The sequence below is a fragment of the Serinus canaria genome, chromosome 10, assembly GCF_022539315.1.
Source record: "Serinus canaria isolate serCan28SL12 chromosome 10, serCan2020, whole genome shotgun sequence".
Classification (NCBI taxonomy): Eukaryota; Metazoa; Chordata; class Aves; order Passeriformes; family Fringillidae; genus Serinus; species Serinus canaria.
Window position 1 is genome coordinate 11,969,816 of NC_066324.1, and position 14,964 is coordinate 11,984,779.

General features: G+C 44.0%; 1 protein-coding gene across 2 annotated transcripts; it reads right to left on the reverse strand.

Moving 5' to 3' along the window:
• Positions 1–4,119: 4,119 nt before the first annotated feature.
• LYSMD2 (LysM domain containing 2) lies at positions 4,120–13,241 on the reverse strand. 2 transcript variants are annotated; one of them, XM_009089917.3, is made up of 3 exons: positions 12,897–13,241; positions 9,287–9,624; positions 4,120–4,893 (listed from the first exon to the last, which is right to left on the reverse strand). In XM_009089917.3, the coding sequence occupies exons 1-3, from the start codon at positions 13,092–13,094 to the stop codon at positions 4,842–4,844; spliced, it is 588 nt and encodes a 195-aa protein (XP_009088165.2). In that variant the 5' UTR covers positions 13,095–13,241; the 3' UTR covers positions 4,120–4,841. The 2 variants fall into 2 exon arrangements, with proteins under 2 accessions (XP_009088165.2, XP_050834538.1); XM_050978581.1 differs by lacking the exon at positions 9,287–9,624.
• Between the last annotated feature and the right edge of the window lie 1,723 nt (positions 13,242–14,964).

The window sequence follows — 14,964 nt, forward strand, 5'->3', positions numbered from 1 at the left end:
ATCTCTAAGATTGACACAGTTAAAAATGTTATCTGATGCAGAGGTTGGAATTGCCTGCCAGTGGATGGAGATACTGACTTAGAGCACTGCCTTACAAAGTTCTCTAAGTGTTGACTCACTCCTTGGGTCATTTCCTTCCTCACAGCTGGAGATTAAAGAGGAGGAGATTTGACCAATGTTTTTCAGCCAACTGAAGTAAACCCTGGAATCCCTGCAAAACATAAATTGTCAACTGAGCATTATTGATAATCAGCATTAAGTGACTGTGATAGCACTGAGGTTTAACAGCATAACTCCTTGCAAACTGATGAAACATTAGCCAGTGAGTGTTTTCTAGCATCCACAAAATACATCATCACTGCCTGCTCATACACATCCTGACATGAATCACTGAATTGCAGTATCAGTCACTAATGGTAAAAACCATATTCAAAAATGTATTCAATGTAATCTTCCCCTGACAAATAGTCCCTTAGAAACTCTATAGAAAAAATTAGGAAAAAAGAATTAATGCTATTTTAAATCAGTGCATTTTTTTCTCATCTAAAGCCTCTTGTTAGTTTATTATTATTTGCTATTGTTCCCAAAGATCCAAATTTCTTTATGTCTCTATAGATCTCAGTTGCATTCTGCAACAGCTTCTGACTTCCTTTCTTATGTGACCATCACGTGGGAAAAGCAAACTGTTTCCCAAACTTGGATTTATAACAGAAGTCAGGAGGATGGTAACTAACCATAGACCTCTACAGATAGGGAAGTGGCAGTGACCTAGGATCTGCACTTGAAAAAAACAAAAAAGGACAAACCGTTCTTCTCCAATGACTACTTTTAAAAAGACCCCAAATTTCCTTCTCCTGTCAACATGATGAGTAGTATAAGAATAATTTCAGTTTTCAGTGGAAGTTAGTTTCTTTCTTAGTCCTCTCACGAGTCTGGTACTTAAGGGCAGATGTCATCAACCAGTGGCCAGTGACTATGAACAGTGAGTGGTGATATTTGTTAACCTCTGAGTTTGCAAATTTTATAGCTTGAACAAAGTATCAGTGGCATAACTTAGGAAAACAAAAACCCAGCAATGGGCATGCCCTGATTGTATTTCAGAGTATGCACATTCTTGGAGTTGTTCTGTATTTACCCTGCTGCTGTGCATCCCTGGGGGTACAGGGAGATAACTGGAGCAGCCTGATGAGTAGGTGAGAACAGAGCAAGCCTCTGACAGATAGACCAGAAATCACAGCTACAGTTCCTCAAACTAAATTCACTTTCCATCCTGCCCAAGCCCACTAAACTTGTTCCTTGAATGTTTCAAATACTGGTTCCATTGCTGGTACATGGAATGAACATCTATCTGTACATCACACCTCTCAGAACCAGACAGTGAAACACAGCCAGCCTGGTGAATCACCCTGCATTCCTAAAGGGCTGTGACTTACCCGAAATAAAATCAAACCGAGTGATGCAAGTTTCAACTTGCATCACAGATCAGTACTCATTTTGCAGGGAACACTTGGAGCACATTAGGACTTGACATGCACTGCTGTGTGTTTAGCCATAATTAGTAAATCACAGTGCTTGCTTTCTTTCTTTTTTTCAACTGCACATCTCTGTTTCAAAACTGACAAAAATCAGTTTCTGTGTTGTTTCTATCTCTGCTGGATCCTTCAGAAATCCTTCACTTCTAAATTATGACTGAAAATGTAATAAGTACAATATATATGGTATTCACCTTTTGAGCTTTTCTAATAGACTATTGTTTCTGATACTGTACTTTATTAAACTCTTTACTACAAGCTACATTAGTGTGCTGCTTTTGGTGGGGGGAGAGTTTATTTCTCCACAGTAGCCAATTTAGGGCTATATGTTGGATCTGTGCTGGAAACACAAATGTGTTGATAACTCAGAGATGTTTTCATTTCTGCTGAGCAGAGCTTGCACAGAGCCAAGGCCTTTCCTTCTCCTCACCCCACCCCTGAGGAGGCTGAGGGTGCACAAGAAGCTGGGAGGGACCCCAGGCAGGACAGCTGATCCCAAATTCCTTGACACAAATCCTATGCCAAACCTGATCCCTATCTCCTAACCCTAAACACCAACCCAAACCCTAACCAGGGGATGTCCCAGACTGAAAATAGAGATAGTGCAGAAGGTAATCTCACCCCTAAGAGGTTGTGGCTGCACGAATTATCAAAGATTAGGAACAGGCCACAGCTGTGTCTAATGAGGGCTATACAAGAGTGGGTTAGCTGGGTAAGGGGAGAGCTGGAGTGTGTTGGCTGTGCAGTGAAGGAGTCAGTGCTGTGAGCAGCTGCCCATGAGGAATCACTGAGCAGGTATGAGAGCTTTACAATAAGATGACAACACCAGAACATGTGGTGCCATGCTCAGTGTGTAATGCTGGGGCAGGAGGAGGAGGAAGGGGAAAGGGCTGTTAAGAGTAGCAATGTTTGTTTTCCCCAATTACCTTGACCTAGGGTGGGGCCCTGCCTTCTTGGAGATGGCTGAACTCCTGCCTGCCCATGGGAAGTGCTGAATGAATTCCTTTCCTTTGCTTTTGTGCCCAGCTTTTGCATTACCTGTTAAACTGGCTTTCTCTCAACTTGTGAGTTTTCTGCCTTTCACCCTTGTGGTGCTCTGCCTCATCCATCTGTGGGGGGAGTGAGGGGCTGAGCTGCCAGCTGGGTTTAAAGCACAGGAAGCAGTACAAGGCTGCTGTTGTGTATCAAAGAGAATGCATCTTTTCTATCCCCTGCCTAGCTCTTTGAGGCTATGGCAGTTTTCTGTTGGGGAAAACAGGTGCAAATGCTGTGTGTCCTTCAGGTCCTGCAGCCCACAGGCACAGCCCTTCTCTTGGAAAGGCCCAAGTGAATTGTGGCTTCCCAGAGGCTGGGCAGCCCAGCCTGGGAGGCAGGAGGTGCAGTGCTCCTGTGTCAGGGAGCTGTTCTGACCTGCTCAGTAAAGAACTCTCAGCCTGGCTGTGCTGCAGCACTGGGGGGATCACTACAGCAGGTCTTCAATAGAAAAGGATTACATTTTTCTGTGGAATAATAAAATACAGCTGGGCTTGAAGGTAGGGTGGCCTTTGGAAAAAATAGTAAATTCTGGCTTTGTAATGTTCTACTGTAATTAAATGACAACAAGAGAAGTTACAATCCTGCAAGAAATAGATACAATCCCAATCTAAGAAAGATACAAAACCAAAAAGTAATCCACCAGCCTCTTCAAGAAAAATCAGGACATTTTTTTCTCAACTCTAAGCTTTTTCTGTTATTGTGTGCCACTGCAGACCTGCTTTTTAGGAAGCAATAGAGTCAGTTTGAATGAGCCTGCTGGCTCTGAGCTCCAGCCAAACCAAGGGAATCCCTCACCTAGGGTTATGCCTAGGGTTGGTGTCTCAGAAACCACAAAGCCCCGAGCTCCAGGCACACTGCAGCTGAGAAAGGCATCCCAAGGGGAACACAAAACTGCCCCAACATGCCTGCCTCCATGGCTTCTTCCTCAGAAACAGCCCTAGCCCAAGGCTGCTAGGTGTTACCCTAAGCCCAGGCAGAGCACAAAAGCAGCCAATTCCTGCTGAGCTTTGAGTTTTTACTTCTGGTTTTAGGAGTGTAATGAAACTTTCTCTTTTGTTTCCCTGTTAACATACTGCTGAAAACTTTTTCTTCTAGGGTAATACTGATGATCTATATGATAGGAAACTGCATCAGTTTCAGTGGGGATCCATCAGATCTTTAATGACAAAACTTTTGTGAAGTTTATGGAATCCTTGGGGAAAAAAATCTAGGATATGTAACAAGAAGTTCCTGATACCCTGACTTCAGGGCAACAGTGATTGCAGGTTGTACTCTGTGTCCCTGAGCTGCAGATGGAGTCCACTTGCATACCTGAATACTGGCACATCTTCTCAGAACAGGGAAGGCTTGCTAACGTGCCTCTTACTCATCTTAACAAACTGCACAACTAGGGCAGATAGCTCTTCTCACCTAGGAGGGTGAGTTATATGGATAGGGTAAAGACATTATTTACCCTGAAGTTACAATGTAATACTTTGTGAAACTAGAGAATCCATTCTTCCCTAAAAAGAGGCTGGAACCAAGCTGACTTCATTATGAACACACACATCACTATTTTTTGGTATTTTATTAAATTAAAACCACACAAAATTTAACTGCACACGAGAACACACATCTGATATTCCAATGTCATATCTCACAAAAAAACCTCTTGTGTAACTCATCCCTTTTATGAGTAGAAATCCAATATGCAAACAGTTCTTTAACCAAAAAGGCTTTAATTTATCAACACGAGCTGAATTCCCCTTTCTAGGAATACATCATAACCACACACAGACACATACAAGGTTTACAGGCAAGTTCTGCAGCCCTGAAGTAGACAAAACTTTCACAGTAAACTTGCCTATGTTTGCAGAGTAAGTAAATTCCTATTACTTCCATCATTTGTCATTTACAAGCAAACTTATTTAATATTTTTAAATACTTAAAACAAATTTCACTTTAACAAGTATTTACAAAATCTTTACTAAAGATCAACATCCTGCATAAAGGTGACCTCAGGGATATATAGTTGCTACCACGCTACAGTTTGCACAGAAGGGGTAAAAAGGCCATTGCTAGTTTTGGAAGGCTTAAACCTTTTATTGATATAACATAAGGACATTAACCTATGGAAGGCAGAAGAGGTCATAATTTCAGTGCAATTACCCATTCATGACTTCTTTTAAGTACATCAAGAGGATGAGTCCAAAAGACTTGGGTTTTGAATTATTGACTGCTTAGTTCTGTAAGAACTGATTTCATGGAAAGTTTTCAGGCCATCACGTCTGTCTTCTACTGGTGATACGAAGAAGTTGCATAGGGACCTTCCTCATTCTCCTCATCTCTAGAAAGAAAATGATCATCAGGTCAGGAGCATCCATTCTCAACAGTAAAACTGCAATGAAAATGCAGGTGACCAGTTTTCCTAGTGGGTCAAAACAGGCCATGCCAGCCTTGCCTAACAGGAATATTTGCAGATTAATACTGTAACTTACACATCTCTGGGGTTCCTGATATGCCAAGAACATAATGCTGAAAGCAAGTAAAGCTGTGAAAGGTCAACAACATCAGAATGTATTTTACAAAGTATTCTTGATCAAATCAATTAGAACAACTTAAAGGATAACAAGGTGGAGGGCATGCTGGAGTTCCTGCAGTGTTGCTTTTCATTTCTTCTTTTAAAAAAATAAAGCTTAGTTAGAGGTTTGTTTCAATATTTTGAATGGCAGGAGGGATAGAGAGAGACCAAAAGAAGCAAGAACAGGAGCAGTCAATCATAGCTGTGGGTGGATCTGTATCCTGATGCTGCAAGCTGCTCCTGATGTATACTTTCCTTACATCAATCCCCATGGAGACTGATCATTTGGATTTTCTTAGGAAAAAGCAATTTCTCCCAAATGTTGTTGTTAGTGCAATAACTGGATAAAGCCAAGTAATGTTGCTTTAAAACATCCTCAAGAAAATCAGTCTGCCTGCTGTTCACCTGACAATATTGCCTATAAAAACAGGGGTTATGTAAACCTATTGCAGTGCAGCATCAAGGATGCCAAGTTCCCCAAAGGTCATTGCTCTGTACTACTGTAGCTTCATAGTTTTGTTCCTGAGAGTCCAACCCTAAAGCTGCTGCCAAGTTCAGTGTTTTGGTAAGAACAGAAGGACTTTACAGCTGCTACACTGTGAAAGGATTGCTTTTAACACTGTGTGTACCTCCATACAAAGGTACAGTTATTCAAAGAGTCTAATAATGGTATAAGGTAAAAAGTAAATATTTCAATATCAAAACCATGAAGACTTTTCCCTAATAAACATGATTATTTATCTACAACTTAAATTTCATATAACCCCCCAAAACAGAACTAACCTACAAACTAACCAAACAGCAGAGTAACTTGTCTTCCCAGCAAAATTATCATCTTAAGCCAAAGGCATAATATGTCCTTTGCCTTGAAATAATCTTGCCAAAAACAGAAACCTCAAAAAACCAAGATTGGGATAAAACTGGTTGTTATTGCATGGATGTGTGGTTACAGTAGTACTGAGAACAGATTTTTAGCCTTCCTTACAAATCTACATCTATTTACATTAGTGATGCTACCAAGCCAGTACCAAGGATGCAAATATCTGTATACATTTAAATAGTATCCTTCATTATATCCAGTTCTGCATCCAAAACTGCCATGGAAGACTATAATCTTAATAATGTATCATTTGCAGAAGCTTTCCATGATACATGGCATGACAGTAAAGTAAGAAAGCAAATAATTCATGTTTAGTGGAAAAAGCACTAAGCCACTTTTACTTACAAATTTTCACAAGACATTTTAAAGCTTTTTTCTGAATTGAAACCTATCAACACAGCAAGCTGGTAAGACTGGACTGCAGTTCTGTAAAATTCAACCATAACAACTTGCCCAAAGCTAAATATTTCAAAAAGTACATTCTGAAGCTCCAACATATGCCCTTCTGGAGCAATGGGTGTCCAGCCACATGTGCAGAACTTAGTTGCAAATAACAATCTCCTGCTAGCTTGTGTGAGGATGAAGGATAACTTTTTTATTTTCAGAGCTTGGACTCTAGTAGGAGAGAAACTTCCTTTCTATGTTCTACACTGGAAATTACTTTGTACTACTTAATTTTGTTTCCTGTTATAGGACAATAAAATGTGGCAGAACTACAGCAAAAAGACCTTCCTTCTAATCAAAGGCTGCTAAAATCAGATTTTCAGACATTCTTCTTAAAAGCCTTATAGGAATACCATCCATCCTAACCTGGACATCCATCCATCTTTACCAACAACTAAACACTGAACTGAACTGAGTTATTTATGGGTGAGTATAGACAACTGAAGAGCTGAAATACTGCTGTTATATCAGCAGCTCTTCAGACACGCAAGCACCAAAACCATTGCTGAGGCTGTTTGTCCCCACCTGCCTTGGGCAAGGTGCACTTGGATACAGGTGGCAGTTGTCAGCAGAGGGCAGAAGGCCTGCACTGGGCTTGTGGGAGCTTTGAGGGGCTTCTCTACAGGGCAGGGACTTAAGAACGAGCTGTAAAGCAGCTTGTTATGCTGGAACTGAAGCAAAGCAGTGACTGGTGTAATGTGCAAAGGACATTTCTGACCAAGGCTTGGAACTGCTCGGCCAGAACAGCTTCTGCTCTTCTGTTCCAGCTGCAGTGCCAGGCTCTGCAACACCACCCCAAACCAGGCTAATGACCAGGAAATAATACTCATACAGATCTTAGAACCATACATAGCAAGTACAAGTCTGTTCTGATGGCTTAAAAAGAGGCTGAGCTTTACATGAAGTAAAATTATACAGTAGTAGCTCTGGTCAGTGACCCACAAGCACCACCATGGCAGTGTGTGTATGTTTAACGACCAGACAATTTACTTCACTTTTAAGATGCTTAAAATAGCAAAGTGCTAAGTCATAGCAACATTCTCCTTCAGGGGATGGAAAAGGAACAGCACAGCATTACAACACTCTGTAGTGCTGTCTCTTCCCGTTTGCTGTCGCCGCTTTGCCCAGTGGGTTACAGGAACTGAAAGAATCTCCTGCAAGCTATGGTGCACATCAGGCCACAAATAACTGCTTCTGTGAGAGCAAGGACACCTGACTGTGAGTAAGTACACTCAAATGCTTGGATGCTTCTAGAACGCACAATTAAACAACAAAATCTGAGTTGTTAGTTTTGGGATGTTGAAAGAATTCTCCACAGAGAGCCTCCTTTGTTGAGGCATCTCTTTCCTCAGCTGATAGCCAACGAGGGTGAAAAAATATTGGGCAAATTATCTCAGCTGTGAGCTTTGAAGGCTTGAAGACCATAGTCTTTCCTAGGTTCAGGTCAAGGCAAGTGAGCAGATGACAGTACAAGGTTCTGTTCCTGTGCTGACACCAGTTATATTGGCTTCAATCACTGATTAGGGAGGCTCTGTTCAGTTACAAGGTTTTCAAAATTAGACCCTCCAAGGTGAATGCAGAAAGATGTGACCTGTTCCAGAAGCCCAGTATATGGCTGAAGTCTATCTTAAGGACTCTATAAACAGCTTGCATTAGATATCTGGCATTGTTTACCTTTTTCATATTCAACTATCTGATACAAAAAGCATCACTAAAGTCATGTTCAGTTTCAGCATAAGAGCGTTTTGAGCCAGGTGAAGCACCACTGTATTTTCTCAAACTATCACAACTGCTTTATAATGAGTATTCTTCCCTAATATACAAATACACAAATTAATAAGATATGCTACAGAGAACTGTATTAATCCTTTTGCATTTCTTCTGGCCTGCTACAAAAACATTGCTCAAAACAAAAAGGACAGTGAACCAAGATGCTGAAGTTTTACACTGAACAAATTTGTAAAAACAAAGCATATATCTGCAGGCATAACTTCTCTCCAGCTCTCTGGTAAGAGGAGCAGTACCAGTACCCTGAAGTCATACCTTATATTGTGAGAAGGAGCACCTCAGCATCCCCCACTGAAGGGATTTCTGCAAGGAATAACAGGCAGACAACCAGCCCAAGAGACTGATTGTGAACAAGCTGAGGAAGTTTGTCCCAAGGACATGAAAAACAAACACTACTGAAACCCACTCTTGTTCTGAGTCTTTCTGTGCTATCCACAGCATACCTACACACGTGAGGGGATATGGGCCACTATTGTGGCACAGAGGTCACAAAGTACTGCTTTTTCTATGAGTAAATATGTGGGAGCTCCTGGCTGTGGAAATACTGAAGAAAAGATGAAGTCTGCACAGGTGGATCCACAAAGTGGGGTGAAGTGCATAGGAGATAGGAAAGCTTAACTGAAACTGTGTCATGGAGAGTATTTACACAATGAGGCAATTTGGGACAGAAGAAAAACAGAATCATGCCTTGCTGTACACAATCAGCTTCCTCATAGGCCTTTGCTTAACACTCTACCAAAAACTATGTTTTTGTTTAAATAGCTGCCTACTTACACAGCAAGACATCTTGGAGAATCCTGGCCTTCTGGCTTCTATCAAATAGTATTTGTATTCTCCAAATAATCTGTTGTGAGGCAGCCTTTCTAACTGCCATAGCAAGGCACCTGCTAATGCTGTGCTCTGAATGTACCTGGTGCATGAGAACAGAGGCACTTGCTGTTGACAAGTAAAAGCCACAGATGCTGAGACCCCACAAAGAGGGGTCAGCTTAGACTGCAATGCCTTCAGGGTGAGATTACAATGCTTAACACCAAAAGTGGCATTTACCTGACATTTTCATCTTTTAGTTTTCTGGCTGCTTGTTTGGATAACTTAATCTGCAAGTCCAATCTCTGTAGGAAATCTTTGGCAGATAATTCTTCTGGTGCAGTGGGCTGATTGTCAGGCTCTGGAGGACTGGGAGAAGAGCTACTTTCTTCCTGAACTGCCACTAGTCCTTCATCACAAGAAGGGGAGCTGTCAACAGTTTCATTCTCAGGAGACTCCAGTGAATTGAGTCCATTGAACAGTAATGGTTTCTCTGATATAACTGGAATATTCAGGGTTTTCCTCAGAAATATACAGTCATTAGTGAAAAGTTTATTTGCTCTCTTTATTTGTTCCATCTGAAAAAGATAGAGAAAATATAAGCTATTAGGTTTTGGCAAAGTATAAAGCATTACCTTTCTGAAGTAGTATACAACCTTTAGTTAAATTAAATCTATACTTTCTTTGCAGCAGCAATTATTTCAGGAGAGAATTTGTTGCATTCAAAGTCATTTCAGAGTGCATGTTCTATTTCAGCCTTGCTAACACCCTAGCTTTATGTGCACTTGACTCCACAATACTGCTTTTTTCAAAGTCTTGCACTACCTAAAGATGCTGTCCTTGAACAGTCTTGCAGTCTCTATGCAGGCTCAGAGGAACAGCCTGCCAAAGAACAAAAATTCTACCACAAATGTACTTTTGATTTGGATTTATATTAGAATAAGGCTCAGAACTGCTAGCAGCTTGTGTAGGTGAACTCTGGTAAAAATGATGCAGAATCCAAACAAGAGGGATAAAGCTACTATGAGGGTTCAACCTGCTGATGCAGATGACTAAAATGATGAAATGCTTCAATTTAATAATCCCATTTAAAAACTGAATAGCTAATATCCAGTGTCACAAGCAAGAGAAGATCACTACTCTTCCACCTCCTGAAGCTTGGAAACCATTTTTAGTAAGGCTCAATGAGTATAAGGGTGCAAGTTCTCTCCCAAGCTCAGCACCATCTGAAGAGTATAAAGGAAGCTTTACCTAACTCAGTAAGAGTTTGGCCTTAGTGAGACTTCTAATCGCTCTAGTGTAAATGTCAATTGTTAAAATCTCTGTAAGTTGTCTGTCTTGATGGGTATAAAAAAGTTTAAAACACTAGCTGGAGCTTTTCTGGAAAAATGCAATACAGAAGCTGAAAACTGAGAGCCTACTGCAGGGGAGTTGGAAGGTGATGCTTCAATAGCTGATAAATAATGCACTGCACTGCTATTCTCTCTCCTATTTCTCTGTAACTCTACCTCTGGTTATTCCTTCCTAAAATACCAGCTGGTAGCATTTGGAACTCTGTACCTCTGCACTGAGCAATAATGAAAAGGAAAGTACTTGGTTCTAAAAAGAACATCCCCCAGCTCTGAGCAGGTGACTTTGTATGTGCAATACAACTCCTACAACTCAGTGTGACTCTGCATTCAGAGGTGCATGGAGAGCAGGATTTAACAAGAGTTTTCTTTTTTTAGTGCTAGAACAACTGAAGTAATGCCAATTAGCTACAAATTTATCATGGTGAAAGAGCAAAAGATTCAGTACATGCTTAATATCTTAACTGAAGCTGTAAACTGGTGCTGAACTAATTAATCAAAACTACTTCTAGTGACAATGAAATATAGTCCTCATCCTTTTCCCCTCAAAAGGGATACGGCACTTGCTCTGAACCATAAACTGGCTGAACCATAAACATGAATTCAAGTGTTAATTTACTCAAAAGGGAAATATAACAAACGCAAGTTCTAAAGATTAATAGGCAGTATCCAGGGGAGGGGGTGAAGGGCAGAGGATGAGGCCAAACAAAGCACACTGATCCCTCTCCCCCAGCATGGTATTTTTATCTATCTTGAACTGTCTATGCCAAGTCATGCAAAGGCAGCCACTGGACAGGATGTCTCTGGCTACAAATTAGCTCCCAGTGATGAAAACCACAGGGGAAACTCCTAAAACCAGCAATACTGGAGGCAATGGCAGCCAAAGATAATTCTGATGTTTCCATTACAACTCTCACTTCCAGCCAAGAATACATGATGCAGGAAGCAAACAGAAGGACTCTTTAGAGGAAATCTGTCTTTGTCATTGCGTGAACACACAACAGCCTGCATTTTGCTCAAAGCAAATGTGTTTGCAAATGTTCCTACCCTGGGCTGAAACCCTCAAAAACATAAACACAAGGGCTGACTCTGTTGGACTTGTCATTGCTCTGAGGGGCATTTCATGTCAGTTAACCTCTCTCAACTGCAGTCTGTAACAATGCAGCTCTGGCTTCTAAAGCAGAGCACTTATTAAATCAAATAATCAGTTAGAGGTTGGGGAAAAATCCCAACATACATCTTTTACATCATTAGCACAGCAAAAACTTATCAAACTCATATTATAAACAAAAATTCATGGTTCACAACTTAGAGGTGTTTGTGCAGGTCTGATTCACAACTTCACTTTACCTGAAAGGGAGTTGTAAATAGCTTAGAAATGCCTTTTTTTCTAGAAAACTACTATTTTAGTGATCAGTTTGTGTTGTTGAAGGTGATAGAAGGCTTTAGTAGATCTTGCAGACCAAGAGAAGGAAAAGAAGCCACTCCAGTCAGAACCTCTGTAGCTCTCCTAGAAGGAGCCCAACTGGAAGGTGCTGTTTGCAGTTGATGTCAAAGTGGCACTGACTGTACCAGTGCCACCTCTTCAGCTGCTCAGCCCTAAGCAATTTTCTGTGTTGGGACTACTGAAGCTGCACACAGGGTGGATGGTTTCTGCTCCGTCTGGAATGGCAGTAGAAGGGTCTGCTGATAGACTTTATTGGACTCTGCATGTCCTAGGCTGGCATAAGCCTTTCAACAGTTATCTCAGAAATTAACTTTCTTTCTCCCTAGAAAGTGAGCAGAAAAGCAGCAACACTTTCAAATCAGTGGTATATGTGCCTCACCTCTGGACTGGTAGGCAGATTGCAATGGAAGAATGTTTAGCCCTGAAGTTACTATAAGAAATTCCTTCTCTGGTCACAGCCTGTGTGTCAAGCTCAAAATTATGCTTTTTTAAGGATAAGTTTAATGACACTGATTATATTTTTTAGCCTGCAGTGAGTGTAGTGGTGCACAGCGGTGTGAGTCCAGGTTTTTGGGTGGGAGCAGGTGTGAGTCCTTTCCCGGGCCCCGGAACCCAGCGCTGTCAGCTCCAGACCTGCCAGCCCCGGGCACCAGCGCTGCCCGCTCCGGGCAGGCCGTGCTTCTGATGTCAGCATTTTAAATACTGAAACTCGAACTAACACCGTACCCACGCCGCTTCCTGCGCACTGTGTGTAGGAAATGCCTGAGGGACACCTTTTTGCTGTCACCTCGCGGCTCCGGCCCCAGTGTCCCCGCTGTCGGGGCTATAGCCGCCAGCCTACGGAGATGCCTGCCCATAGGAGTTGTGGCTGCCCCATCCCTGCAGGTGTCCAAGGCCAGGCTGGATGGGGCTCTGAGCAACCTGGGCTAGCAGAAGGTGTCCCTGCCCGCGGCAGGCAGGGTTTGGAACTGGATGATCTTTAAGGTCTCTTCCAACCCAGGCCACTCTCCGGCTCTAAGCGCCGCTCCCGGCCCCGCCGGCGGTGCTCCCTTACCGTGACGCCGTACTTGAGGGCGATGCCCTGCAGCGTGTCCCCGGCGCTCAGCCGGTGCTCCACGTAGCGCTCGGCCAGCGGCGCGGCCACGCTCGCCGTGCTGCCGTACGAGCGGGCCTTGGTGCGGGCGAGCCGCTGCGACAGCTCGGCCTCCGACTCGGGCCCGCCCGCCGGCTCCTGGCGCAGCGCCTCGGCCATGCTGCCGCCCGCTCAGCGCCCGCGGCCCCGCGCCGCCGCCCCGGGCATCGCCCCGGCACCGGCACCGGCACCGGCCCCGCGCCGCCCCCGGCGCGCCGGACACGGGCCCGGCCCCGGCGGAAGCCCCGGCTCGGCCCGGCAGCCCCGCCCGGCGCGGAGAGGCCGCATGCGCGGGGAGCGCCCGCCCTGCACCGGCCGGGCTGGGCTGCAGCGGCTCCGCTGGGCCGGGGAAAAGCCGGGCCGGTGCAGAGCCGGGCAGGGCAGGGACTGGGCACAGCCGGGCCGGGGCAGAGCCGGGCAGGGCCGGGATTGGGCACAGCCGGGCCGGTGCAGAGCCGGGCAGGGCCGGGATTGGGCACAGCCGGGCCGGGGCAGAGCCGGGCAGGGCAGGGACTGGGCACAGCCGGGCCGGGGCAGAGCCTGGACTGGGCACGGCCGGGCCGGGGCAGAGCCGGGCCGTCGGCAGCCCTGAGCGCTGGGCGCAGAACGCACGCTTGCCCCAGAACGCTGCCCAGAGAGCCGGCACTGAGTGGCCCTGTCCGGTCAGACCCCATCGCGTTTGGCAGCTGGAGGCTCGGTAGCGCGGTCCTACCGAGGGTGAAAAGGAGTGACTTCGGGCATAAGTGCACAAATATGAGAGTCTAATTATGCCAGGATTATTGAAACAGTAAGACGTGGGAAAATTCGAGGAAAATAGCTTGTGACTTAGAATCATAGAATCCTTAATTTGGTTTGGGTTGGAAGGGACCTTAAAGATCATCCAGTTCCAGCCCCTCACTTTCCGCTAGACCAAGTTGATCAGAGCCCCATCCAACCTGACCTTGAATACCTCCAGGGATGGAGTATCCACAGCTTACCTGGGAATCTGTTCCAGTGCCCCAGTAGCATCACAGTAAAAAATGTTTTCCTAATATCTACTCCAATCCTACCTTCTTACAGTTTGAACCCATTCCCCATTGTCCTGTCACTACAGGCTCTTGGCAGATACTCTTGCCCGATTTTACTTCTGTAAGTTCCCTTCAGGTATTGGAGTACCATGTCACATTAAAATTAATAGTAATGTGTTCTTAAGTGAGTACTCTCACCAAGAAACCTGGCAGTGGGCTTGGAAAGCTGATCCATTATTGCTGAACTGGAGCTTTCTAACAAAACCTGTATGTCACAAAGAGATGGTGCACATGTGTGCATCCTGTACAAATATAGTACATACCAAAATACCCAGAAGTGTCCAGAGCTGCCTGCCCTAGGTGTCTGTGTTGGAGCAGGGCTGTTGGAAAAGATGCTCCTCAAAGGTCACTTCCAGCCTCAACCAGGCATATCATAACCTCACATTCCTCAGTCCAGTATGTATTCATACTAGTATTTGCAAAAAAAAAAAAAAAAGCATCAACTGACATAATACCTAGTTGTTTTCAGATTTTGTTCAGTGGTGGTCATGGAGTCTCTGAGAAACACAGTGTAAAAATCAAGACAGATCTCACAAACTGTTAATTTGGCCACGAGTTTCCAGATGTAAGTTAGGAAAATACAAAAGTTGCCCTGCAAGACACACAAGTTGCTGATAAGGGCTGACACATCAGCATCTCACCATCACATGAGAAGCCGGTGTGACAATGTGACAATCCTGAGCAGAGGGACTGTAGGCAATGCACAGACAGACCAGAGCAGTACAAGAGACCATAAACTTATGGCAAGAAAAGGCTCAGTTTAATTTTTCCTACAATGTATTTGGGAAGTTGGAGGGTCCCCTAGGGATGTCCAGTTGAGTTTATCCCAGCTATAGAAAGCGAGCACCAGATTGTGCCATCTCAGTGCTCTCAAGTCCTTGTGAAACAGCTTGATCTGCAGAACTGCATCAGCACTTCAGCCA

Excerpts from the sequence above, each read along its gene's own strand:
- LYSMD2 (XM_009089917.3), bottom strand. The coding sequence starts at position 13,094 with ATGGCCGAGGCGCTGCGCCAGGAGCCGGCGGGCGGGCCCGAGTCGGAG. Across the intron at positions 9,625-12,896 it reads CCCTCAAGTACGGCGTCACG|ATGGAACAAATAAAGAGAGC; the intron begins GTAAGGGAGCAC and ends TATCTTTTTCAG. Across the intron at positions 4,894-9,286 it reads CTAAAAGATGAAAATGTCAG|AGATGAGGAGAATGAGGAAG; the intron begins GTAAATGCCACT and ends TTTTCTTTCTAG.